The sequence below is a fragment of the Pseudopodoces humilis genome, chromosome 10 (genome assembly GCF_049639895.1).
Source record: "Pseudopodoces humilis isolate 2021_Gansu_Grassland_sample_001 chromosome 10, ASM4963989v1, whole genome shotgun sequence".
NCBI classification, from domain to species: Eukaryota; Metazoa; Chordata; class Aves; order Passeriformes; family Paridae; genus Pseudopodoces; species Pseudopodoces humilis.
The window spans coordinates 15434434-15461073 of NC_142209.1; the positions used below are offsets into that span (position 1 = coordinate 15434434).

The 26640-nt window shown below is 37.0% G+C and overlaps 1 protein-coding gene across 5 annotated transcripts; it reads right to left on the reverse strand.

Annotated features, from left to right (window-relative positions):
* Positions 1 to 1936: 1936 nt before the first annotated feature.
* BRDT (bromodomain testis associated) lies at positions 1937 to 25936 on the reverse strand. Of its 5 annotated transcripts, none has more exons than XM_088060310.1 (20): positions 25915 to 25936; positions 23501 to 23742; positions 21216 to 21353; positions 20355 to 20484; positions 19329 to 19504; positions 17902 to 18273; positions 16798 to 16926; positions 16445 to 16630; positions 15029 to 15216; positions 14665 to 14954; positions 14467 to 14580; positions 12828 to 12953; positions 11873 to 11940; positions 10483 to 10639; positions 9637 to 9749; positions 8228 to 8369; positions 6399 to 6472; positions 4909 to 5126; positions 3519 to 3678; positions 1937 to 2795 (listed from the first exon to the last, which is right to left on the reverse strand). In XM_088060310.1, exons 2-20 carry the CDS (start codon positions 23690 to 23692, stop codon positions 2727 to 2729), a joined length of 3042 nt encoding a protein of 1013 aa, XP_087916436.1. In that variant the 5' UTR covers positions 23693 to 23742; positions 25915 to 25936; the 3' UTR covers positions 1937 to 2726. The 5 variants fall into 5 exon arrangements, with proteins under 5 accessions (XP_087916436.1, XP_087916437.1, XP_087916435.1 ...); XM_088060311.1 differs by lacking the exon at positions 25915 to 25936 and adding an exon at positions 25820 to 25894 and having other exon boundaries at positions 16798 to 16923; XM_088060309.1 differs by lacking the exon at positions 25915 to 25936 and adding an exon at positions 25820 to 25894.
* Between the last annotated feature and the right edge of the window lie 704 nt (positions 25937 to 26640).

The window sequence follows — 26640 nt, forward strand, 5'->3', positions numbered from 1 at the left end:
ACTCTAGGACCACACTGTCCACGTGTGTGGCAAACCTGTTTGTACAAGCCAAATGCCTTCCACATATTTTCCAGGATTTTGCAGAAGAAAGCTTAGAATCTTCTACATGTCATATAAATAAGAAAAATTAAGAGTCCCAACAATTATTTTTCTGTCTTCTTTGTATTTTGATTTTTTCATCTTCTGCTCTAATTTATTGTTCTAATGGGTGCCAAGCCAAACCAACCCCAGCGCAGATGGTCTTACATGCTTTGACAGTGTGCTTTGCCCTCCATAAGGTGCCATCTGCCTGTTTATCTTTTGTCAGCTCAACTAATCCTGGTTCTCTGAGAGACAAAAGAGGACAACTTTGCACATCACTGATTCTGCCTCTGCCTCCAGCCTGACCAACTCATAGCTGATAGTAAGAAATTTACCATAATCCATTTATTAGTGACAAAGGAACTTCTTCAAGCTAATTACCATCTTACCTGTTATTTACATGTAGATAAAATCTACTAGCATAGACACAAGTATGCAACTGACTCAATAAAGCAGCTGTTTTCCCAAATGTTAAAGGTAAACAAATGGTGTAATAGAACTTATTACACCTTTTAACTGTTAAGTAACTAACAGTTTATTTAAGCAGCTTGTTTTTTGCACAGGGCACCTACCCAAGTGGTATTTCTGCATCTCTGAGTGTGTTCATGGCTTTGTGCAAACAGTCCTTAGAGGCTTGTTACATGTGGAGGCCATCTCCCTTACCTCTGGATTCAGCCTTCTGTCTTGTGGCAGGAGCTGGTTATCCTCTCCAAGTGACTTGGAGGTTGCAAATAAAAGGTTTATCAGATTAGCACTATGAGCACTGACATTGTGATTTTAAGCCATCATGATAGTAGAATCATGGAAGCTGGAATTAGTTTCTGAAGGGACAAAAGTTCATACCGGCAATGCCATATAGCTGTGTCCAATGGATGAAATGCTCAGAAGGAATTCTTGCTCTTTCCTCTATCACCTCCTATTTCCAAAGCAAGAGCTCTTGAGCTTGCATTAATCCAGAGAGAAAGTATATCAAAGTGACAGCAAGGTAGAGTCCTGGATGTGAGCTGCAGTATTTTACTGCAGAACAAATAGCTCTTAACAATGTATGAACTACAAATGAAGGTAGGTCATTTTTGATGTGGATATGAAAGATATCCTAACAGCACCATTTCACATTAACACCCATCTTTCATCCCAAATCCATGTCCTAGCCAAGTCCTCAAATCTCCCAAACAGCATACACTTGCACATGCCTCCAGGCCAGGACATCCCTAGACATTTCAAGGGGTGCTGGCCCAATCTGAGTGTTTGCTGTACACACTCTGTGCTATTGAATGAAATAATACCATTCCAGCAACAGCAGAATTTGAAGATCCACAATTACTTTATTGAATAATAAAGTAATAAATAATAAATATCCAGTAAATATTTGAACTAGATTAACTCATCAGCCTGCTACCTGAAAGACCAGGCTACCATTTTTGGGCATGCGTTGAGCTGGCATTTTTGAGTTTAGAAGCAATCTATTGTCTTTCTCTGAAAATTCAGTTATTTATGGAAAGTTTTGTTGACTAATCTTACTTAATTTAATTGTCTGTGGCAGAACCTCACCACAACTGGCAGTGTTACCTTCATTTTTCATCCAGAAACTTGACAAATCAAAGTTCTCCGTAGGGAGAGAGTTTTGAGTGGGAGGCTCAATGAGATCAGTAGTCTCCAAAGCGGAGTGTGGGAAGAAAATATTGAATACAATTTTATAAATTACAAAATAAAATAAATAAGCAGGGTTAAAAACAGAAATTGAAAATATTATAGTGTAATATAAAAAATATACTAGTACAGTGGAATATTGTATATAATTTATAAATTAATAAATACACATAGTCCATGCTTAAAATATTTAAATGATGGGGTATATGACAAAAAGGGCTTGGAGACTACTGAAATAGATTGTCTGAAGGGGGTCCCCTTCCCCCCAGTATTTTTGTAATATGTGTTGTGTTTTGGTATTAATTCTATAAACCAATGTTTTATTAGTCCCACATTAATTTCCCATAGCTGTATATAAACAACAAGAATGTGTGGTTTTTACATTCTGGTTTCTACCTCAGACAATTTTTTGATATTAATAATATCTTGCATCAATCAGAAAATCTTTCAAACTGGAGCCAATTTTCCATAATTTCTTCCTGAGAAGAACAGAACTATGTGGCAAACATGTTTGCACCCTTAGCTAAATGCTATGTTAACATAAAATACATTAAACACATCTGGGCCTTAAAAGACATGCAAGTACATAAGATTCGCTGCTGAAATAATAGAGTTAATGGAAGCTTTTTTGTGATTACAAGTAATGTTACACACCCCTCAGACAGCATCACTTTTAGAGAGATCTTTTTGTCACAGCCCAGATTTTGTGCAGATGTGTCACAGGAGAGAGATTTTTTTAATACCATATATACACAACATATGAAACTGCAATAAATGAACAACTCCATTCCACAGTGTAGCTGACTAGATGACATGTTAAAAACAAGCAGTAAAAAGAAATAAATCTTGTGACACTTCAGCTATTAATGAACAAGCTTTTAATACAAAGCATTTTATAGAAGACCTTTAAAGTGGTCTGAACATAAGATCCTAACTAGTACAAAACTATGCTGCTCATAGTAGTTTGAAGTTAAATTCCATGCAGACTACTGCTTTCACTCAAGATACTCTTCAAATGATGCCATAATATCTCTCTGCAGATTCACATCAATTATCCAAGCCGTCTGCAAGAAAGCAAACAAGTGTCTTTTCAGAGCAGTCAGACATTAACAAATACTATGCAGGTCAAATACTTAATGATCTAGGAGAAAACTATAAAGCATCTTCTCAAAAAATGTATGTCTTCTCTGTTATGACAAGTTTGAGTGTGCATGTTGTTGCCCTCAGAAAAAAGCTGAAGGATGAAAGCTTCAGTTGATGTTACCTGAATCCAGCACAGTCTCACACTGGTGCTTCCATTCCACTGTACAACACTATGAATTTTTAATTTTTTTTTAATCTAAAAAAGGTAGCAATTAAAAAGAATTAATTACTGTCACCAATAAAACCAGTTAGTTTTAAAAGGCTCAGGCCTGGAATTTCATACCAGAACAGTAAGACTAGCACTTTTGTTGATATGGAACACATTAAGGAGGATGGACAGCTTGCAACACTCAAGGTTTGAAATTATTTAGAGGGCAGGGGCTCCTCTTCAGAATTTTATTTTACTACACAATTATTCTAAGCTTATGGGAGTACTGGCACCAAGCAGATAGCTTTTCATATGATGTCACTTGAAGACACACTTTGAGTTTTCTATTGCATTTTCTGGACTACCTCTTCATGTAGTATAGTTCTGTTGTTTTCAATCATTCAGATCCTTTGAAATAAGAACCTGACACAGTATCTGTTTATTCTCTAGTAAAGTTGAAAAAAAAAAAATCACATGGCAAGAGTCAGAAACTTACTGCTTCCTTCCTCCTGCGTTCTTGTTCCATTTTTCTAGCCAAGTTACGGTCTTGGTCAAGAATATGTTGTTGAGCTTCAGGCACTTTACTCTCCTGTATTTCTTTTTCAAGCTCACAGTGTGTCTCTACCATAGCATCCAATCCTGTGCTTTCATGGCCCCTTTAAAGACAGGAGAAGAAATCAGTATAGGATAAAAGTTCTTTATTTTTTTTCATAACAACCTGAGAGATTTCTGCAAATAATTTAAATCAGTGCCTAGCACTTAAAGTGTGATTCTCACTGTTTTCCTTCACAAGATTTATGTGCACACAACTGTTGGATTGTAGTAGGTCCATGCTTCCTGTGTCCCATTTCTAACCTGTATGCATGAGGGATTTATAGATTTGCTACACAAAATTTACATATGCTTGCTTTGAAATTATTTTCTTACTTTCTTGGCCTGTGATATTTTTGTTTTACCTTCTTCCTCTTCACTTAGTTTTTTGAGGTAGAACCAGGAGTATACTCTTAAGTCTCTTAAACGCTCTGATTATTAAAATAAAACAATGCAAACAATTGACTAATTCTAATACAACCAGCAATGGGCAAGTGCAGGAGAATTCAGGAACCAGCTCAGTTTTATCTTTCACAGGGTAAAGCAGGCAAGGAAAAAACTGCAGACTGCTGGGAAGGGTAAAATTGCAAACAGAGTTTCCAAAAAGTGGCAAACAAACTCCAGGATATTACTGTAATGCAGTAATTAGTAGGTAGTCACTTATCCCACTCAGCGTGACCCCATAGACCTCAGGGCACTGCCTGAAACAGGAGCTGCAAACTAGGGAAGAATACCACAGGAGGGGCTTATTGAAGGTGCTTTTCTATAGCAGTGCAAAGAATTCTGCTGTGTGAAGTGGTGCACACAGGAACCCCTGTATAGCTATGTTAACACCATGCTCTCAAGGACTAGACTATCCTGTATCCCCTTAGGAGAGCACTAAGATGAGGACATTCCTAACTACAGGTATAGGAAAATAAGATAAGTGTGAACTCTAGTCATGAGTGCTCCAGGGGACCAAAACCCCCCCTCATCTTAGTACACTAACAAAAACCAAACTCCCCTCCACAAAAAAAACAAACAACCAAAAACCAACCAACCAACCAACAAAAAAAAAATCCAGAAGCAAACTAACAGCAACAACAAAAAGAAGTTTTTGACATGTTTCTGTGACTGCTAAAATAATACTGATTTACAGAGAAAAAGCTGCTTTGTGCATTTTGGATGTGCAGCTTAGCTTAGCGTAGTACAGCTCCCCAGTTTCACCTGAAATGTGGCAATTACCTAATCCAAAACTCTTGTTCCTGAATAACTAAGCCCTCAAGCACCATACAGGTAAAAACCAGAATACTTACACAGAAGTGGTTACAAACTTTTTGTTTTCTTGCGGAAGATTTTGCAGCTCCTTCTCAGCTTGCAGAAGAGACCTTTTTGACTCCTGCACTTGCCCACTCCTCTTTAATACTGCGTCTCTGAACTGATTGAAGCTCTCTGCAGATGCTTTTATCGGAGCTGGAAGCTTCATCGTTTTACATAGGCTTACCCAGGAATCTACAGTCTTCAATTCTGTCTCCTAAAGTTATTAGAAAAAGGAAAACAGAAGAGGAAAAAATACTCTGCAACTACTTTACCTGCTTAGTTCTTACATTAACACAACGTTGTTTGACTGGGCCTGTTGGGAGTATCTACACCAAAATATCCTTCCTTTGGCAGGATATTAGTGCAAATACAGCACTCTGAGCAGATTTTGATGTGCTTTCTCATCAACTTTGAGAGTCTTTGGCAATATGCCAACAACTGTTAGCATTTGTAACTATTCTGACTGTCCAAGTCAATCTCTCCACTTTTTCATTTCAGAAAACATGAATTCACAAGGCTGAGTTCACACAAGATCCATTGACAAGGTTTTAATACAGAGAACATCCATCTAATTTCTCTATGTAATCCTTACATAGCAATAGTTTTATATTAGGCTTGTGGGTTTTGTTTGTTCCCCTGTGGCATTTTCTTCACAGCATAAATCAGAATAAAAAAAGCATTCTTAAGAAATCCTGCTTCTAGCAGAAGCATTTGCCTATGAAGGAAATGCATATTTTTGGAATTGAATTCATCGTGCTGCTTAATAGCTTTCTGAAAGCCAAGTGCCTAAAGAAAAATCCTAGAAACATTTTAGTTCAGCAGATGATATAGAAAACTTTCTAAGTCCAGAGGTTGACATGATCTATTATTAGTAATTTTTATTTAATGTTTTCTATATATTAGCTGATTACAATAGAAGAATTTAACAGATAAGAAAATGTCTCTGTCCTTCCAATTACTATAACTTACTGTATGCTAGAAGGATTTTGCTCAACTGTCATAAATACCTCTAGTCATTGAAAGTGCTTTGTTTTATTTCAGAACAGGTTTTCCAATAGCACCAAGACTATATTTCACACTACTCTTGTTACTGGATCAGTAAGAGAAAGCACACTAATAACTTGGAAACCAGAACTAGATCAAGGAACACTAGTTCCTTGTTTAAATATTAAAACTACATGAAACAAGCCATATTTTAATATGGCAACAGGAGCACATTATATATATGTGTGTATGTATGTGTGTGTGTGTGTGTATGTATCTTATATACTTAACCTTCTGTAATGGAGTCCATAGATTTGTATGGTTTTAGCACTACAAATGAGATAAATCTGTGCAGGTTATAACAATGACAAAGACCTATTGTACACTAAATATTCTAATCATGAAATCAAGAAGGTATTTAGAGAAGATCCTAGGTCAGGGAGTTATCCAATCTGGTAAATAAATTCAGCCTCTTCTCAAACAGAACTTGAGCATCACTTACCTTTCTTGGAAGAAGTTCAGATATTGGCTCTAGTATGTTTTTATCATTAGATTTATCATTGAGTGTACAATGACCTGATGGAAGAATAAAAAAGCCTTTTCAATCATGTTGGTTTTGTAGACTATTCTTTCTCAAATTTAAATTATAAAATTTTAGTCATTCAAGGAATTGACTTAAAAGCTTACGTTGCAGTTTATTATTTGGTTCAGAATCACAGAAATTCTCCCAAATATTGCCTAAGCTTAAGTTGAACAGGACCACTTTTGGGAAGGAAAACGTATAGTTAGCTCAACTATAGACGAGAAATTAACTCCAGGTTAGTTCTAGGAGCAGTCACAGCAGAATGCTCAAAAGGTTTGGTCAGGAAGCTTCAACACAGCACTTCGCCACTTGGTCCCCTTCCCACCCAGCCCTCTTTCCTTTTGATTCCAAAATTATGAGTTCCTGATTGATCATGCAAACTCATTTCACCTAAAGCTCTCATCCCTATTTACTTTTTTTAAAAGCAGATAGGTCTGCCATCAAGGGCTAGTACTCGCATTTCCAGTAGCCTACAGACATACAAATACTCCATGCTGGTACTTATTATTTTAGGGGAAAAAATAAACCCAAACTCTATTTTCAAACCAGAGATAAACAACGCATTTTCTCTCATTCAGCAACAATCCTGTCCTGTAGTTTGAGATGTTTCAGTATTTAAGTAATGCTTAATAAAAAAATTCAGGTAAAATGTCAGCTTTTTTTTTATGCAAAGGATAAGTTTTTGAATGCTTGAATCCAGAATTGTGGATTCAAAGTATCAGACCCTCAGACATTAAACCTCAGCCATTAAAGGAGTTTTCAGAGAGATCTCACAGTCCCTAAACTTCGTAAGTGAAAATCCCTAGCTGAGGCCATATACCAGTTCCAGCTGCTGCAAGTCTAAGCAAAAGTGGGGAGCAGATGTATGGCTTGGTGTGATAAGACCCTAAAATTATTATAAATTCACAGAGAATTAAATCTCCCTCTTTAGAATTGCTTTGATACACTGCAACTACTTAGCATGATTCCTTGCCAAAAATAAGAGTTCATCAGTGAACAGGCTCTGCCTTTTAATTTCCTCAAGTTTTCAGAAGCTTCTTCCCTCCCTGCAGAGGTGTTCTAGAGGGCCAAGAGTAAAGGAGAAACCAAAACAATCATGTCAGGTAATACTGTACACACAGAGCATGGATGTTCAGTCAGCCCTTCAGTTTAGTCATAGAAATATGCATGATGTATAGAATGCAGCTTTCAGAGAGACAGTTTCTTGTAATAATTGCAAGTTTATTCCATAGTGAAAGTCTCTTTGACATCAATTTGCTGTCAGATCCTTGTCACCAAGAGCCAAAGATAACCCAAAATACATATGAAGAGTCCTGGGAAAAGAGCTCCATGAAGTTTCAGCAGAAGACGTTTCAAAGGCCAGTGAAGTTCAACAGATTGAAGCACCAGTTCTCAGACTTCATGAAGACTGGTTTACATATCCCTAGTAGTACATTCAAAAACCTGAATCTTAAATCAAAAGTAATTTCCTTTATATATATCTTTATATATTTTAACACAGAACAAGAATCAAACAGCCGTTTAATTTTACTTTTGTTTTGTTTGTGGGGTTTTTTTTGTTTTTTTTTTAAGTAGCAAATAAAGAAAGAATAAGGGAAAACTTCATACCCACCATTATCCTGCAAACTGATTGATATACAAGTGTTCAGCATGATGTTTCTTTAAACCAGTTTCATATGCAGTTTCATATGCATTTTTAACTTTGCACCCCTGATAATAGTTACAGTTTTTATTATGACATTACATACTTTGTTCTTGACTTATGGATATTAAATCAGCAGTTCTCATGTTGGTCTTGTTTTGAAGTTTATTTGATTTGTCTAGCTGCCTTGTTTGCTCAGCTTGTTTAGTCCAGTCCGCACCGTCAACTTGCAAAATGGTGTTGGACACCTAGAAGAGAAGCTAGACTTCAAAATATATTCTTCATATTACTTGTGTTTAGCGTATGAGGATTCTTATTATACAACATCAGGATTAAAGGTTTAGAAGCTTAGAGCAGTAAATTCATACAGCTCTAGCTTCTGTAAACACCAGGGAAGAAATAGATTTCATTCATATTATGGTAACCAAAGCAAGTTCATACATCAAGACTTCAGATTTAGAATATGCACGGCTCAGCAATCCCAAGTGATTGAGTGGGTAGAGCATAAGAAACTGATGCAAGATCTTTAACCCTTAGCATTGTACAACAGAATGAAGTTGTCATAAAGCAGTTGCTGCACTCTAGCTTGTGGATCAGGGTAACTGATCTTCAGTGCAGTGGTATTTTTCTCTCTGTGCAAGATTAGTCTGTGTAGTAAACCCTTGAACTAAGGACAGTGCTGCACAAGCTTGAGTCATAATTTGCATTACCTGCTACCTTGGACAGTGGACACCAATAGGAAAGGGTAAGCTGCTTTTCATCCTTACTTGCAGGACAAATTCTTGTGTTCACAGACTCAAGAGGCAATTTCTATCCATTGCCAAAAAGCCTGATTAAAGCAACTCAATTTTCAACCACATTCAGAAAGATTATTAATCATCATAGGATGGAAGTGCTCATGGTGCAGTAACATCCATAAGTTCCTTTGCTCCACACAGGCCCTTCTAACCAGGATACTCTCCCAAGAGCATATTAGGACAGAACTCAACAGTGATTAAATATTTTACAACCTCATCTAGACCCTGAAAGCCCCAGTTTCCATAGCTTTAGGAAAATGTAGGAAAAGCAACGCACTTTCCCAGTATAGCCTCTACATCCTCAGTATTGCTGTGTTTGTGAAATTGATATTTCTACAAAACCAAAACACCTATTATAATCTGCCTCTTTTGTAAAGCTGTTGGCCCACAGGGTGGATTTTTAACCAAGTGTGCAAGGGTTACTTAAATTCAAGTTATAGCCCTGAAAAGAAATAAGCTTTATAGTACACTATAAATGTGATCAGCCAAACTTTCCTTTTGTATTGCAGCCAATAGGCAATGAAGTAATACCCTGTTAAAGGACAAGAATCACTTCATTATTGGGGTTTTAGAAAACTTTTCTTGTAAACCTTAAATGGCTTTCATCATCACATCAAATTCAAGCCTGAAGTATTATATTACATCTTATTTAAAGGGTAAGAACATGCTTTACAGATGCTGTTTGAAATTAATTCACTGGGGAGAAGCATGTATTCACCTCTGGAAGAACATTTCTGGAGTGGGTGACAGAAGACTGATTTGTCTTTGGAGTGCTCTGAGGAGTTTGCTGGTCTGGAGCATCATGCAGAGCAGGTACAGCTGAGATTTTATCTAAGAAAGAAGTAGGGTATGATTTTTCCTCTACCATGCAAAATGCAGCCCTACATCTCAAAATTAGGTCACTGTTTAGATCTGTGGAGTAACTCAGTATAGAGATACATATTCTAGCCACATTATTTCAGAGAGTTATTTTTAATTAGTTTTTAATTGACTTCTCAGTTAATCAGCTACCAGTTCATGCTGTCTTCTACCAAAATCTCAGAAGTGTCTGATGTTATTAGGCTTTTTGAAGTGAGGGAGGGAAAATAGCTGCTTGGATCAAGTCCCTAAGCAGCTTCATGTATCTGATGTGTCTAAACAGCACCAGTCAGTTCAGAGGACCTGTGGCACCAAGCCTTACATTCAGCTAATAGGCATTTCAGACATGAACTTGGGTAGTGGGCATAGGTTTTAAGCACCTAATCTTGCCTTAAGGTGTCCAACACTTCCTGTAACTCCAAATTCACTAAGGCATCTTTTTCCATCTCATTGGAAGGACACATGAACACCTGTTTTTAATACTATGCCCTACCACAAGCGTCCCACTAATCTGAAACCCCTAGCCAATCCTCAGTGCTGCCATGCTTTAATTTACACTATGCTCTTTGGTAATCCATACCCTGCAAGAATTTTTCAGTTATCCACTTGCTAGCCTCCAAAATTCCAAGGTAAGCTTGTTGGGCAATACAAGCATCCTGATAACCCTTCTTTCCTCAGCAGTTGAATGTAGCTATAAAGGTATTACCTGAGAGAGTCTGAGCATTTTGTTCTGATGGATTAAGGCACTGAAGCCTTTGCAGTACATTGGGAGGTTGCTGCTGCAGTTCAGATGATCCATGATTTTGCAGGCTGCTGGTAAGAGAGGAGGGCTGTGCTTGCAGAACAGCATTGCAGGATGTCTTCTGTAAACAAAGTGGTATTCTCTATAAAGAGACTGCAGTAGTTAATACAGCCAAATTTCTTTAATAGCTATTTGATCCTCTTTTTCCACCACTACCTATTATTTCCACTGTTTATTGGATTCAGTACCCCTTGTATTGTGATACTGATCCATCATTTCCTAAATGTTTTTATGACAAAAAGCCATGAGGTAAAGTGCACTCACTGCCTCAGTCTGACAGGTACAGAAAACCCCTGAGAACAAAACGTAATGTGAAGATTTCAAGTGTGATGTTTGTTGCTACTCAGAAGGTCAGTAAGGGGCTGTTACAACTGACCAAGATGAAGCTCATTTCCTGGATCCTGTTTTCTCAAGTTTATTGCTGTCATTCTGTCACTGCAGAGGCTGCAGAGCTCCTAAGCAAAAAGGCGTTGCATAATTCCTTCCCTGAATCTTTGCTTATGAAGATGCAGAAGGAACAGCTGAATAATAAATTTGCGGCCTAGTTTCCTGCACTTTAAGGGAAAGTCAGTCTATTACAAGAAGAATGAAGGTTTGGCTGTGATTTTGCTTTGAAATTCAAGGTCTCTGTCTCTGGTAGCTTCAAGGGAAATTGTTAAAGGCAGCTAACCTTGACAAGAAATAACACCCACTGTATAATACAGGAATAGAGCAATTCCATGTAAGAGGCGTTAAGAAATATTTCTAGATAAAACTGCTCTTGGTTCTAATAATACCATAACAACAAGCAACATTAAAGTATCCTGAAAATAAGTGGTATATTGTACAATTTATTTATTTTCAGGTGTAGAACTGAGGTTACTAATAGATGAAAAAATATTTGAGTGGGGCTTGCACTGTTTATCAGGTTCTATACTCAGAGATCGATTTGGAGAGTATTTCCCTTTTTTGGGGGTGGGTGGGGCATATTGGGGTGGGTCAGAACATTCTGACCTTCTTCATCAAACACAATCACCACAATGATTATAAAAGGTGTGAGTCTCAGAAGATCTCCCAGTATATCTGTTCCTATACAGATGCATAAAGTACTTTTAACAAACAGTTCATGGGTCATCTTCATATCAATCAGTCCTACAGAACAAATAGCATTCAAGTTATATTCATTATTTTCTGATAAAGTTGCATAATTTCTATTACCATTGTATGTTAAAAATAATTTTGTTAAAGTTACTTGTGTAATAACTTCGTTATTTGTTTAGGGTAAAATTTTTATATACATTCCAGCCAGCTTTACCTTAGACTTTTCCATAGAAGCTGGACAGTTCTGCCTGGCTCCAGTCTGTTTTGAACAGGTTTCTGTAACTGTAAATACAGTGAGGTGAGCAGAAAAAGGGGGATGGAAAAAAACCCCAAAACAGTCATTTACGTTTATTGCATTATTCACACATAACAAGGTGTGAGTTGCAGTTGTACCTTGACTCAAACCTCACAAGGAAAGGAACATTCTTATCTTGCATACTTTGACTTGAGCTTGATGTGTTTAGAGAACTTTTCCCAGATATAAAAAGAGACCACAAAGATTTCTGCGGGACCAAGGTCTTCATTGCCATTGATACACTGTGTTTTCTCCCCTCACACTGCTGGGGGCTGAGCATTCATCTCACCTTGTACCTCATCATATGGAGATCTGCACTGTAGACCTCCAGCTTGGCAGATCTATTCTGTCCTAGAAAACTAAAGAGTTCTGTGTACAGAGAAACATCATTCAGTGTTCTGATGCTGTAATAACTTTTAAACAAGCTTGAAACAGTTTAAGCACCAGGGCTGATTTTGGCTCTACAGGTTAATGCTGTAGGCACTTTTGTTCTCAGGTCACCCTTCATGCTGCAGACCAGAAGATGAAAGCAAAGTGAATCACACTTTCAAAAAGGGATCAAAGCTACAAGATTAAACAACAGCCCAATAGGCAAGTGTCCAGGTTAGATACAAAGACCTTTTGCTATCTTATTTTGGTGCCTACAGATTTTCACTGGTAAGTTGAAGTGATGTAGTGGTGTTTGGTTACCTGCAGTGGTTTTGTGTTACCTGGAATCTTAGTATTAAGGCATTCATTTCATTGCATAGCATTAGAATTGAGCCTTCAAACTGGAGCAAACCACAGATAACTAATTCTTAGTAAGCATGTGGAAGAGTAGATGCTAAGAGAGAAGATATTTTGCCCACACAAACACAAAAATAAGTTTTCAAACCTGATTCAGAGTCGCTGCTATCTGAGGAGCTAGAATCACTACTGGTGCTGCTGCTGGAATCTGAAGAGCTGCTGCTGCTGTCACTCAGTCTGCTTGTCCCAGTACTTGATTCAGCATTGTTTTCAACTGCAGGAGAAAAAGAAAGAATTCAGAACAACATGCAGTGGAGCATTCTTTGTATACAAGAATATAATCAACCTTGTTACGTCTACTCTCCCATGTAAGAGTTCATTCTATTTCACTTCCTTGTCTACTGTCCATTTTGCAGTCGACTTGAAAACAAAGGCCAACCTAGAGAGGAGAGAAGTGGGATTTACCAGCAGCAAGCTAGTTGAATGAATGAAATATCCAAGGAGAAGCCATAATCATACAATTTACAAGTCTGAATTAGATGCAAACTGTACAGACTTAAGACACAATTCAAGAAATTTTCCCCATAAGCTTTCCTGCAGTGAAGAGCCTGTTTCTGTGCATGTTGCTGCTGCCAGACTTGCCTGCAGAGTTTTTATCTACAGCCAGCTTTTCTTTCCCTAGCCATGTGCACTCCCAAACTACCATTTTTTGCCACCTCCCCACCATCTGACTATTTTGCATCTGCAGGGTTGATTTAGCTAAGCTCATAATGATTTTGCAGCCGAACCTTTTTCAAAGATTTTGCTCTGTGGAAGCTTCGAAAATGAGAAGTTACACAGATACCTGTTTCCCTAGACACAAGTCCAGATGTAGCTCTTATAAACAAGCCAGATACCAGATGTAAAGATTTCTTAGCCAGCTTCTTCCCTCTCCTCACAACATATAGTTCATAATTGATTTCAGCAGCTTCTTTAAGCTTTTCTTTGTAGAATATTTTCAACCCATTATGTAAACCAGACAGGAAGACTTGCCTGAGCTAATGCTGGATACAACTGCCCCTGTGTCTTCCAGGGCTGTTTCCCTCATTTCAGCTGATTTTACATAGGAGCTAAATAAATATCCAGTGGAGGGCAATAATAGCACTCACAATTTTAATGAGGAACAGCTTGACTTATAATAGCAGCATCAGCTGCATTGATCCCTTTTCATCCCCATATGAGAGCCATCAGTGAGTGTACAGCTCAAGTATGCACTGAATTTCTGGCTTTGAGCTGGAAATGCATTATTGCCTGAAAAACTGAATTCTTCTCCTAGGACACTTCCTTAAGTCTAAGATAACACAGCACACCTGTCACTGACACACAAGTTCTGTTAGCATGACAGCATTAGTGATGCTGCCACATAACTATTATTAGAATTGGTTATTCTTGAGTTCCTTAACCACAGAAAATTAATTTCAAACTGTGTGACCCTCTACGCTCCCCACCATGTTTTCATATGTTAGCATGAGTCCCTTAATTTCTGAAACTGTTACCATCTTTACCTGTAATAAAGTATTAGGTGCAGGAATAAAGAAGCTGTTTTAGACAAGAGAAGTAAATGACCAAATTTGCTGCTGTAGCTCCAGCTCATTCAGCATAGAAAGAATCTTGAGACTAGCAGTGGGAAGCTTAAGACCCCAACTGTTTTGAGGAGAAAGTCTCCAGATACGTAACAGGACTGAAGCCCAAGAATTCCGCTTTAAGCTATTTCCATTGTAAATGAGTAAAAGTAAGAGCCACATTACTCTTGAAGCTCTCCTTCTTTGGGTTTAGTTGACCATTGACATACAGTAGTCTCTTCTCTAGCTCTTGTTTCCTCTCAAAATTAAATTCTTCTTTTGACTTTGTTGTTTTTTTAGCTGCATGTGAAACAGAAGTTAACATGAAAGCAAACCAGAAAGCAAATCTAATGGGCTTTTAAAAACATCATTTATGCTACATACCCTGCTTTCTTTGTTTCTTCCTCAAACAGGTTGCTACATATTTCTCTAGCTCTCTGAGTGTTGAAGCATTTAAGGTTTCAAAATCTATTTCTATCTCATCAGGGTTAGAGTTCCTCAGTGCAGGTTCTCTTGACTGTATTATATCGACTACTTTCCCAAGCTTATCTCCGGGGAGTTTATTTATGTCCAAACTCAACTGTCGTTTTTCATCATAATTCATAGGTTTGGCACCATCTTCATCTTCTGACTTATGTGCCAACAAGACCTGCTGCATGGTTTTCTTTGATTGACTGCAGGAAAAAAGTATACTGCAGTAACAGCAGTTTAAAATAATTTGACACCCACACAAGTTCCCCACACTTACATGTTTAAAGACAGATTTTTCTTAGATTTCTTCATGTATTTCAGATTTTTCTTCTCTTGAATCAAGCTTTTTATTTCTGCTTTTTCCTTATTCTTTCTTTTCTCGCTTTTAGCCTTTCCTTTTTTCTTTTCTGGTCTAGATAAGCATGCTTTGGTCAAAAGCCACAACTGCTGGTGAAGAGCTTTAAGCTATCAAAAAACCAAAAAAATCAAAATGCTGATAATCTCGGGCAATGTAGGAAGAACAATAAACTGGTCATAAATATCACAGGAAATTTGGGGGAGCTTAGTGGATATTAATAGGATGTCTGCTTTCCAAACATTTTACTATATTGTATCTTAGTCACAGATTATGCACCTAGAAGATGTAGGACTGTTTATTTTATGCAGACATTTCTAACAGCATGTACCTTTTAGCATTCTGTCAAGAACACAAACACCCACACCCCCAAAAAAAAAATAAAAAAACAAATCATCACTAGGGATTTCCAGTGGCCTCTCTAATTTCAGGAATTTGGAATGCACATGAATGCCTTATTAGGTTATATTTCTACGGCATTGCTGAATTAGGCGAGTGGGACCTGGCTCATCCATCTTATTTTGCAATATAAAGTGGCTAGCTGGGACATACTAAGAATATCAGAGAAGAGATTAACAAAACTTTGTTTAAACTTCAGGAATTGGAAGACGGTCAGATGATGAGATTAGAAATCAGACATACTGAAATGCCTCACTACTGTAAAGGTTGGCTTGTACACTTACATTTGTCCTTCTCCCTACATTCATAAATTGATGATGCTAATCTGACAAGGACCAAAAACTGTCCCTCATTTGACTAACAGCAAATGCTAATTTCCCCCAAAGTTTATATAGACAGTGGCAAAAAGTTAAAAAGTTATGTTCAAGCAGAAGCAACACTCATCACACTCCCAATATGAAGCATAGTTTTGCTTCACTGGTTAGTATGAGATACCTTTTCTCTCTCATACTGAGCTTGCTGAAGAAGAAATTAATCACTTGCTTTTGTGTGGCTCAAAAGAGTCTTAGGGTAAGAACAATGCTTTTTGAGCATGTGAAAAAAATGGCCTTGTAGAAACAACATGCCAGTGAGCTAGATGTGGAGTACCTGGAGGCTCTCATACCACAGGAACACAGTATTATTTTCTAACAAGTTTGAGAGCCCTCTGAAAAAGTGGTAGGCAAGAGTAGTAGAACAATTGCTCACTTTGTGTTTTTTGAGGCACTATTTGCTTAACATTGGGCAGTGCTTCCAGAAGGGAATAAAATGCTGTATTACAAATACAAGTTACTAGAATCTTTTAAAAACTGATTTTTGTTGCTAAGCCTTGGAATAGACCACTGAAAGTAGCATGACCAGAAATATCTTAAGTCACACACATTAAGTACTAATTCTTACTTGCTCCTGAAGCTTTTTGAGGTGCACTTCTCTTTCCTCTTCAGAGTCTTCAGATGATTTTTCTTCTGAGGAGTTATTACTACTTTCACTGGAATAAGCTTCTTTCATTTCTCTCACAGGATGTGGCAGATGATCACTTGCAACAGGTTCATCAGGAATTTTAGCAAAGTGCATTTCAAAAACATCCTGAAGAGTTCGGTTTGGAAACAGCATATTTTTCAGATTTCTTAAAGTGTTATGCAGCTACTACTTGTAGAACTGCATAGCAACACAGTTCAGTAATATTAGCAGATTCTACATCAGGGCATGAGATGAACTATTCTTTTTCAATTCTGACTTAAAAGATAACTCACCTGAAGTTTTCTTGCCATAGCAACTATTTCATGGTCTGAAGAATTACGTTTATAGCAGCTCATGAACATTAATCTAACATCTGTAGCAAATTCTTGTATATCATTATATTCTAAGTTATCCATTTTCTTCTAGAGGAAAAGAAAATTAAGGCACACTTAGTAGAAAGCATCACCATGAACCGGCAGAAAGCAGGGAGGAACAAGAATTTTAACATGCATATTCAGGTTCAGCTGTATCAAGACAAATATTATAAAAAACATGATGGAAATGCCTGCATCTCATTTCAACACTGCCTCTTTCACAAACTAAGAGTTCCTCCCCCCGCCCTTTAAACAGATTTAATTGTAACTGCTGAAAGGACTTTGTAGTACTAGTTACAGCACTTGGTCAAGACAATGTTTGGGTGGTTTTATTTGGTTCCGAGCTCAGCATCTGTTTTTGATTCCATGCATGCTATTTACACAAAGCTTATTCCATAATAGCTGGAATCAAACTAATGGACTAGAAATTGGGAAATAAACCTTTGTATTGTACAACTCAGCTTTCAAGATAATTCAGTAAGCTATTAAAATTGAACATTCTCCCAAAAAGTGGAGCTTAACTGGGATAAATACTTTACCCCATACAAATTCACTGTTCACAGGGTGTTGTCCACATATCTTCATCTAGAATGGTTGCTTTCCACTAAAAAGGTGAAATGTGTCATGTAAACACCCAGTGTTCTATGGCACTTGACCAAGAATATTGAGATTGAGGGAAAAGGAGAAGTTGAAAGAATTGCATTTTCTTTTGTAGGGCATTAACAACAGCACTGTGTGTACAGACATATTTAATATCTGGCATGATTGGAAAGGCTTCATGGAGATCATAATCCCCTCACTACTTATATTAGTTTTTTCAGCAGTTAGGTAGATTAGCCACTATGTGTCACAACAAGACTCATAAGACTTTTGGTAAGTTTGAGAAACAGAAATGTATCTGACTATCTCTTAGGCCCATTATGTCTTTCATAGGAGAAGCAGCTTTCATGACACCTTTTTAGCTAACACATTTAAAGCCTTGTAATTACACAACTAGTCTAATTTCCCCAGAAACATACTTACTTTAATGGTTCCTAGGTCTGTAGGACATTTGGAATTGGCTTGGTTCACACCAGTGGAGAATGATGCCACATCTACAGGTTTTATGAAAGGCCATGCATATGCTGCATGTTTCTTTGAAAACATTTCTTTAAGTATTGCATTACAATGTTTTAGTTGTTCTGACAACTGAATCTTTTTAGTAATTCCAGGTGGCTGTTCAGAATCTGAAAATGGTTTCTTCAGAAGCTTATTTGATACCATACATTCATTTTCACTTCTACATGCTTTAACAGCTTTTCTTTCATTAAACATTGCAGAAGATTCTCCATTTGCTGCAACTATTGAAGTAGTAGGAGTTGTAGTGTCAGCCTTCCTTTTTACACCTTTTTTTGCCTAAGAAAAGAAAAAATGTACATGTGCCCAGAACAGTAAGAAAATGGTCAGTTTTAGACTATTCTTTTGTGTGTGTGTATAGTCCAAAAAAAGTGTCAGAACTTTTATAGCTATTGAAGTCAGCACAGAATGCTGAAATTTCACAAGTTTAGACTAAAAACCTACAATGTATTTCAAGACCAGCACACCAAGCTTCATCTTAGATGTAATGGAAAGAAGTAGATTTTCTACAGGTCAGGCTGTGGTCAGATATTAGCCACTTGTGAAGATTGCAGGAAGCTGACAGGTTATGAAATTACCTGCAAGTTCACAGCCACAGGAATGGGGAAAACCACTGCAATTCATTTTAGGCCTGGTTCAGGGCTTTATGTACAGGGTTGATCTTTGTTTTTCTTTAACTTGGGTAGTATTTGGTTTGGAAGCCATATAATGAGTGCTTTGTCATCAGTGTTCAGACTCTACATGACTGAAATGTAAATATACACTATAGAATAGCCTGGCAAAAGTCCCTATTCCTCATTGGAAGAGAAAAACAAACTAAGTCAATACAGGTGTGTTTTTCAGATGTTCACATACAACTCGGATTGAAGAAACAAGAATTTGCTTTTGTGAGCTACAAACACCTTCCAAGCTAGCTACACAGTGTTTAAGCAAACATGTTAATTTTTGAAGAATCAAGCATTTGATTTACATAAAAAACATGAGAAATTATTAAATAGAACTTAGAGCTTCATTTTAGTACTAAAACCATCATCCTCAAGGTGAAGCCTGCAGAAGTGTGTATAGTAATACACCTCAAGAATGATCATCTTAATTTTGTTTCTTTGAGAACAAGAACAATATTTTAAAACCACATTTATAAGAAAATATGTGCCAAGCAATCATCCCAACAATTAGTATCACCCAGTTATTTAGTAGAGACATAGAAGACTTAATAGAGATCTCTTACTAGCTTCCATTGTAACAAAAGTTTCAAAAACATACAGGTTTTGCCATCAGTGCTGAAGGAGCAATTTCAGTATCTTTCTTTCTCAAAGTCATTTGAGGAAACTTACTTTTGTTACAGAGGCTGCAGCTGGCATTAAAGCAGTCAGCTGAGCTGCAGACAAAGGAGCCAGTGTCACCTGCTGTTGCTCTTGAGTCATCACTGGAGGCTGCTCACTGCTTTCAGCTTGTTGGTGCTCATTTGTGCTTTGTTCATTTGAAGTCCCAGGGTTGGGCTGCCATGTTTCTGGTTATTTTAACACAGGACAATTTAGAAGTTAAGTCTTAAATGTTGCAGTTAATTTATTTCACAGTCAAATTGACCAGTTGTCAACATAACCACTCTTCCATATAGGAATGTCATAAATAAATGCAAACTAGAGGGTTTATTACTTACAGCAACAATGGTATCCTCCTCTACTCACACCATTAGTGCTTCAGTTAGCATATCGTGCAAAGTTACACATTATTTGGCTTCAAGAAAGTGTGGATTAACTTCAGACCAAAGATTAAAGAGGCATCATACTACACTCAGTATATTGTAAAAATGTTTTTGCCAACAAAAATGTTGTTTTCTACAAACACAAAGACCAAGCAGCAAAGAGTGCAGACTACATCATGTAGGTTCATGTTTCATAAGCATAGCTAATACCTGCATATACTATAGTAATATAGTATAATATAGCAATATTACAGATCTTCACTACTGAGATCTAAGAACAGTTTAGACCAATGTTTTTCTGTGTTTGGTTAGGCTGATTATTCATGTCTTTTTTAGCTGTTACTCTGTTTAATTCCCACAGATGTTCACACCTATTAGTTTACATAACACAATGCTGAGCAGCATGACAGTCTCTGAATTTTGGAAGGCACTTTCTAAAAAGAAAACCACCCAAACCTTTAAATTAAAAAAAAACCCAAAAAACAACAAACCACCTTCTAAAGCCTTATAGCAGTATTGTTATTTGTCTGATTGTTCTGGAAAGAGTGGAGAATGCCCAAACTGTTCCAGGGTTGAGTTGTGACAAAGAGGATTTCCCGTTTTCAGTTTTGCTTACTTAATATTTTACGAATTCAGCAGATAATACAGGTCTTACCTTCTGTCTTCTTTCCTTTTCTCTTTCCTTTATTGGAACTCAGTAGTTTTTCTTCTGGTGGCATTTGGGCTATTTTCTGCATAAACACTTTTTCTAGCTCTTTGGCCATAAACACAATGTCATCACCTGGCTGAAAAATATGGTCAATACCATTCAGTAAAGGAGAGGCTGCAGTAATGGGAGTGATTTCATAAAACAACCAGGCTAGAGAGTCCTGCCATAACAGATTGAAAAAAGCCACCAGTACCAGAGAGATCTAGAAATCATTGCCATCCCTGCTCCTGCAACTCACTTTAAAGCAAATTACTTCACCATTTAAATACTCTCTCACTGTGCTATTGAACAATCCTCCTTTACTTGTGCATACTCCTACAGCAACGGCCAAAAGTGCAAATCTGCAACTCTCTCATTTGCCTGTGTTCTGAAGAAGCTGTTGAAGCTCAAAGATACTAAGACATAGCCAATACACATCCAAGCACAGGGAGATACACTACATTAGATTGAAGTGGTTGAAGGAACAGAGCACGGCTCAGGGTTGCTAGCCATGGACTTGTACAGCAGTGACATAGTACTTGCTGTTCATGAGCTCTGCAGCAAAACCCCAGAGATTTTGGATATGAAGTCCTTGTGCAGAAAAAACCATGCACTCAGTTGTTGGAACAGCAAGCAAGACTTCACTTATGTGTCCTCAGTCAACCCTAGCTAAAAAACCTCCCCAACATTTCAGAGAAAATACTTTCAAAAAAAATAATGAAAAAGTTAACTAACTTACTGCGTGTCCTAACAACCATGTGCTTGTTTTAGACTTGTTTGCATCATTCAGTAAAACCAGTTACTGGTAAGAGTTGTTGTTTTACATACCTTGTTGTACATATAGCAGTTCCAGAACATGGTTTTAAAGTCTTCAATACATTCTGCAGCTCTTGTGTAGTAATTGTGTTCCAGACGCTTTTTGATGGTGCCTAAATCCATAGGGTTTTTTATGATAGTGTAATAATCCTGTGGTATTGAAAGAATAAGTCACCAAACATACCTTAATATTAGGACATAAAGATTTTTACACAGTTATGAAAGCTAAATTGCAAGAGAGAATTACATTCTATTAGGAGCAGTATTTTATTTGAAGGAAAACCTTCCTCTATTAGTCATAAGTGAGGTCACACCAAAAATGTAGGTGTTCAGGAAATTTTCACCTTCTATTTTGTCCTGTTCTTCCATGTAACATATATCATTCAAAGTCCCAAAGAATGTACATTTCAATAGGCTCCAGAGCTCTGCTGGTAGTAGTACTTTTTATAAGTATATGCACTTCTCATTTTTTATCTCAAAGCTATTTACACAAAGCAGCACTCCAGTTTACAGAACAGAGGAAAAAGAAGCCAAACTTCAACAAAGTCTCCGTCACTAACAAAAAGAAGCTGCCAAGTTTTCATAATTGCTGTCCAAATACTTTATCCCTGGCTATATTGGCTCTCCTCTTAGGATTGGCCTAGTGAAGAAGTGGCAATATGACTGAAAGGCAGCTGGAATTGGAACTGTCATGATTATTTTAGCAGCATAGCTAAAACTTTGTGAGTGAGAGACCATGAGGCTGACGGAGCATTTAAGAAACTGGAATGGAAATACCCCCACAAAGTTCATATATATATATTGTAACATACACATGGTAATTGTACAAACTACTACCTCTAGAGCATTCTAAAGCTATGCTAATAATCTGTTCTGGTGAAATAGAAAAGCTAATTACATCAGAGTGCAGGCTATTTACCACAACAAAAGTGCAATTATTAATCAAAACTCAGTTTATAATAATAATCAAAAATTCAGTTTATAATCAAGTATTGTCCATTCTGCATCTCTAAAATTTGAAAGAGAACTGCAAAGGGGGAGAATACTCTTATAGTCCTTGCCATGGAGCCAGATCATTGCTTGTTACTGTGCAATGGCTGAACTAATACATACTCTGAGAAGTCAAGAGGCTGCCTTAGAAATCCAGAGGCAGAACTGGCCTGAAGCCAACTGCAAATATTGCCACAACTCTGATGGAGTGCCCCTTAATATTAACCTTAACTGACAGCTACTTCCAAGAAGGAGAAAGGGTAAGAAAAGACACAGAGAACTAGTCACTTGGACTGTACTTTTGTACAAACTGGCCAAATGAGTATATCACAACAAACAACCACAGATAAAGGCTTTTGTCTGCTCTAAACAGAACCAGGGAGTTAGTAGAATTTGTCTTGAAGATTTGTGAGTAATAAATATCAATGCTTAAGCTGTTGGAGGGGGAAAAAAAAATAAATCCAAGGGAACATATATTGGTTTTATTTAAAACCTTTCTACTTATCTACCAAGAGCAATATCTTCCAGGTAATCTGAAATGCCATTGTACCAATTACCTATGTTTTCATTTGACTCAAAACATCCAAAATTGGGGTTTAAAAATACCTGGGAGAAAACTGTGTGTCACAAGACATTATAGTAATGTACTTTGTTATAATTAAGTTGTAGCATAAATAGCATGCACACAGCAGAACAGAAAAATTTAAGCATCGTATTTCCTATTTCATGGAAGGATGTTCTTCCACTATGGTATGATGAGAACCATAGCTTTTTTATTTCCCTATTTTTGCAGGGACATTTATTTCCTCTAGAAACTTCAGAGCAAAGTGATTTGAAATTGACAAATACTATAGGTGTAATGACTTCTCTGCAACAAAATGGTTCCAGATTTGTCTGATTACTTCAGGGTCAATCAGATCTGATTTTCCATCTAAGTATTTGGCATTAAGGCAGCCTAATATTAAAAAAAATACTCAAAGGCAAAAGAAAATCATCATATGCAGTGTTAATAAATATGTCTAAACCAGAAGACAAATCTGAACACCAATATACAGAAGCTCTAGCAGGCCTGTTTAAGCATTATTATTATCCCTTAGAAATACTGATTTACTAGTTTCAGATCAGAAAAATGAGCAAAAATGTAGCATTTCTCTAGAACAAAAACACATTTCTTGTAGACTTGGATTAATGACAGCAGTTCAACAGCAAAAATAGTCTTCCATAAACTGTTACATTTGAAGAAAACCTGTTTAAAATTGATTCACATAATTTACATATTAATACTCCAGTTCAAAAATGGTTCTTACAGGCAGATTCAGTGCTACTGCATCTACAGGTTGGTGAAATGGCCAGGAAAAGTTGTGTCTCCACATGGCTCTCATGACCACCCTCTGTAAGTACTGAAGTTGGTTTGTTTGACATCCACAACCTTTGTTATTTATGTATTCTGGTGGAGGAGGGTTAATAATAATGGGCCGGTGTTGGCTTTGAACAGACATCTTCCGTGAGGTTGTATATCCACTTGTTCAAAGATCATTACGCATTTAACCTGAAGGAAAAGAAACACGAGTATTCAGCAAAGATATCTAGACTTAATGCTGTTTACACGTTCACTTCTTTTTGTAGAATATCAATACTGTAACTAAAGGCATACCTTTGTGTTCTAAGCAAGACATTGGTTTTAAAGTGCCTATTTGGACATACTGTACCCCTAGAGTCTAGGGATGCATACTATAGCTTTCTCCTAAAAAATACATGATAGCCTGCTTTTCATAACAGAATGATGTATTTCATGAGGTGTGAAAAAGGTCATAAGGTAGATAGCTACTTTAATTAGCACACTGCTACAACAGTACATAGGGCCCACTCTTACAACAACAGTAGCCTTTCAGCAAATATTGCTGATCTCACATCTTTTATTTTCTTTTATTTATTTCAGCATTCAAAGCATACCTCTTCTGAGCTTCTGAAGCCTACACCTTAGCTAGTAAGAGTGAATACTATTTGCATCACCACATGTTATTAGCTAAACACTAATACTTTCACCAAAATATCAATCTTAGAAGGGAAAGATGCAGACACATACAGGATCTGCCTCTCCTATAACTGGCCAGCACTAGAAGAAAAGTTCTGAGGTAGTTTTAAGTACCTCACAATCCAGCCAGGCCCGTCACACACTATTTTCAACTATGAGGGTACACTATCATTTTTTCCTGCTTTTTTCTGCCAAAAAACCCACACTAGATGATATCAAGAGCAAGCTGTTCACCTTCCCCATCCAAAACTTGGAGGCTAAAATGGAAGACAGGAGGAAAAAGAGTACAGTTTGAACTTAGCAAAAAATCTTGCAGCAGCAAGCATGTAAATAGTAACATTTAATTTAACTTAAATAAGAACATAATGTAATATCCAATCTCTTAAATGTTTTATAAACTAGTACATAGAGTTGAAAATAAAAACTCAAACTTGGCATCAAGAGTGCCAAGAAAACCAAGACACTGAAGTTTTGTGTACATACCAGTGTCTTAGGCCTAGAAGCTTTGAACACCTTAATCTATGCTGTGAAAGCTGACTTCCATGCTAACAAGAGAGATAAGACTGCATCTTCTAAAGACAGACACAAATCTGTGTTTTGGTCAATCCCTCCTTTACTACCTTCCCCTCCACCTTCTTGCTTGTGAGTCACAGAAGACTCTTCTCTATCTTAAAATAAAACTTATGTTTGCATAGTGAAGCAAAAGTATGATCAGATTCCAGCCAGTTAAGTTTTTCAATATTTTTCAAACCACCCCTTCCCAGCCCCATGTATCCTTGAGCTGCTGAGTAAGGTCTCAAAGGCCAAGTAGTCTTAAAAAGAGAAGCCTTGAATGCTTCCTTAAGACCCAATTTGAAGTTTTTAGCTAAGCTGATAGAAATGTGCTTTCGGTTTAAGAGTAAAAAGCAAATAGCTTACATAAATTACATTGTTAGAGAAGTCAAGGCTTTTGGTAAAATATCACATCTTGTGTGAATCAAATTTATTTCCTTTCCTTGGTAAGAAGAGATTATTTGCTATCAGTGAGTGTTCTCTAAAAGCATGCAGAAAAGATATCTTTCTTGTTTTGGCTCATTATTACAGCTACCAGCATAAAACCTGTACACATCACATACTGGTTAAGAATAGCAGCATGGAGAAATATTAGCATACCATATACAGAACAAAGGCAGACAGTGTACCAGATTCTACACACTAAGAACATTTGATTATTCAAAGGCTTTTTCACCAATTTTGTTTAGGTGATTGCCAATAATCACACTGAAGATTCATAAATAATATTAGAACCTCCCTTAGGTAATGACATTAAGGCTACACAGAACAGAGCACAACCTTCTCACTGCAAGTAGCACCACCTCTTCTTTCAAAAGGACAACCATCTCCATAAAGACACCCATAAAACAGTATTTCTGTATGCTTCAAATTCCTCTTGGGATGCATCAAACAAACCTTAGTTTTAAACACAGTCCATATAAATGTTAGGTGTTGTGAAAACACTGACTTACAGCTATTACTGTAACCAATACCAACCACTCCTGGGCAATTCAAAACTGAACTTCCACCCTCAAAGCAGATCAGTCATCTTTTTTACCTTAGTTTTAGGGAAAGCCACAACTCACTTCCTCCCCTCCCTAAGAGATGAAGGAAAAAGAGAGCTTTAGAAGACAGACAGAGTAGTCTTTATACCTACTCACACCCTCATCTTATTCTCCAGCAATAACTGTCAAACACCTGCAACTTATCAATGGTTTTCATTGGGAAGTTATCAACATAAAATAGGAACAGCTGCTAAGGGCTAAAGCACACCAGACAGTTATTGGTGCCAGACCTGCTCTCTCGGTAGCCAACAAGATAGGGTAGAGGGATGCAAGAAGGGGAGTGATCTACTTAGATGAATTTTGGTTTGATTTCCTACCTGAACTTCTAAGTCTTAAAATTAATGTGATGGGAATCTTTATGTTTTATCAATTATCCTTGGTCACACTAGGTTATGGTATAAGAAGAGTACATAAATAGTATATCTGGTTAGGAGTGGTACAGTATTCATATTTTTCTTCACTCCACAGATTCATTAGTTAAATTAAAGCACAAATCTATTTACTAAATGCACAGTAGTATAAAAATGAGGACCAGGTTGTTTCATAATAAATTTTATTTGCTGTCATTAAAACCACAAATTCTTGGAATTTAGCCAGCTTATTTTGAATTTTGGCTATTGACTAAGCAGTTTTTTCTCTCAGAACACCTAAAAAGCTTTATCCCCAGCATGCTTTATTATAAGACAGGTCTGCAAAATCAGATTTATATTTAATTTGTTTCCATTCACATTTATGCTCCAGCTTGGGATCAAAACCTGCTTGGATTCTCATAATGAAAGTAATTATGATGCTTTTTTTTATTTCCCTTATTTTT

Excerpts from the sequence above, each read along its gene's own strand:
- BRDT (XM_088060310.1), bottom strand. The coding sequence starts at position 23,692 with ATGTCTGTTCAAAGCCAACACCGGCCCATTATTATTAACCCTCCTCCA. Across the intron at positions 16,631-16,797 it reads CTATGGCAAGAAAACTTCAG|GATGTTTTTGAAATGCACTT; the intron begins GTGAGTTATCTT and ends CGAACTCTTCAG. Across the intron at positions 14,955-15,028 it reads AAAAATCTGTCTTTAAACAT|TCAATCAAAGAAAACCATGC; the intron begins GTAAGTGTGGGG and ends TTTTTCCTGCAG.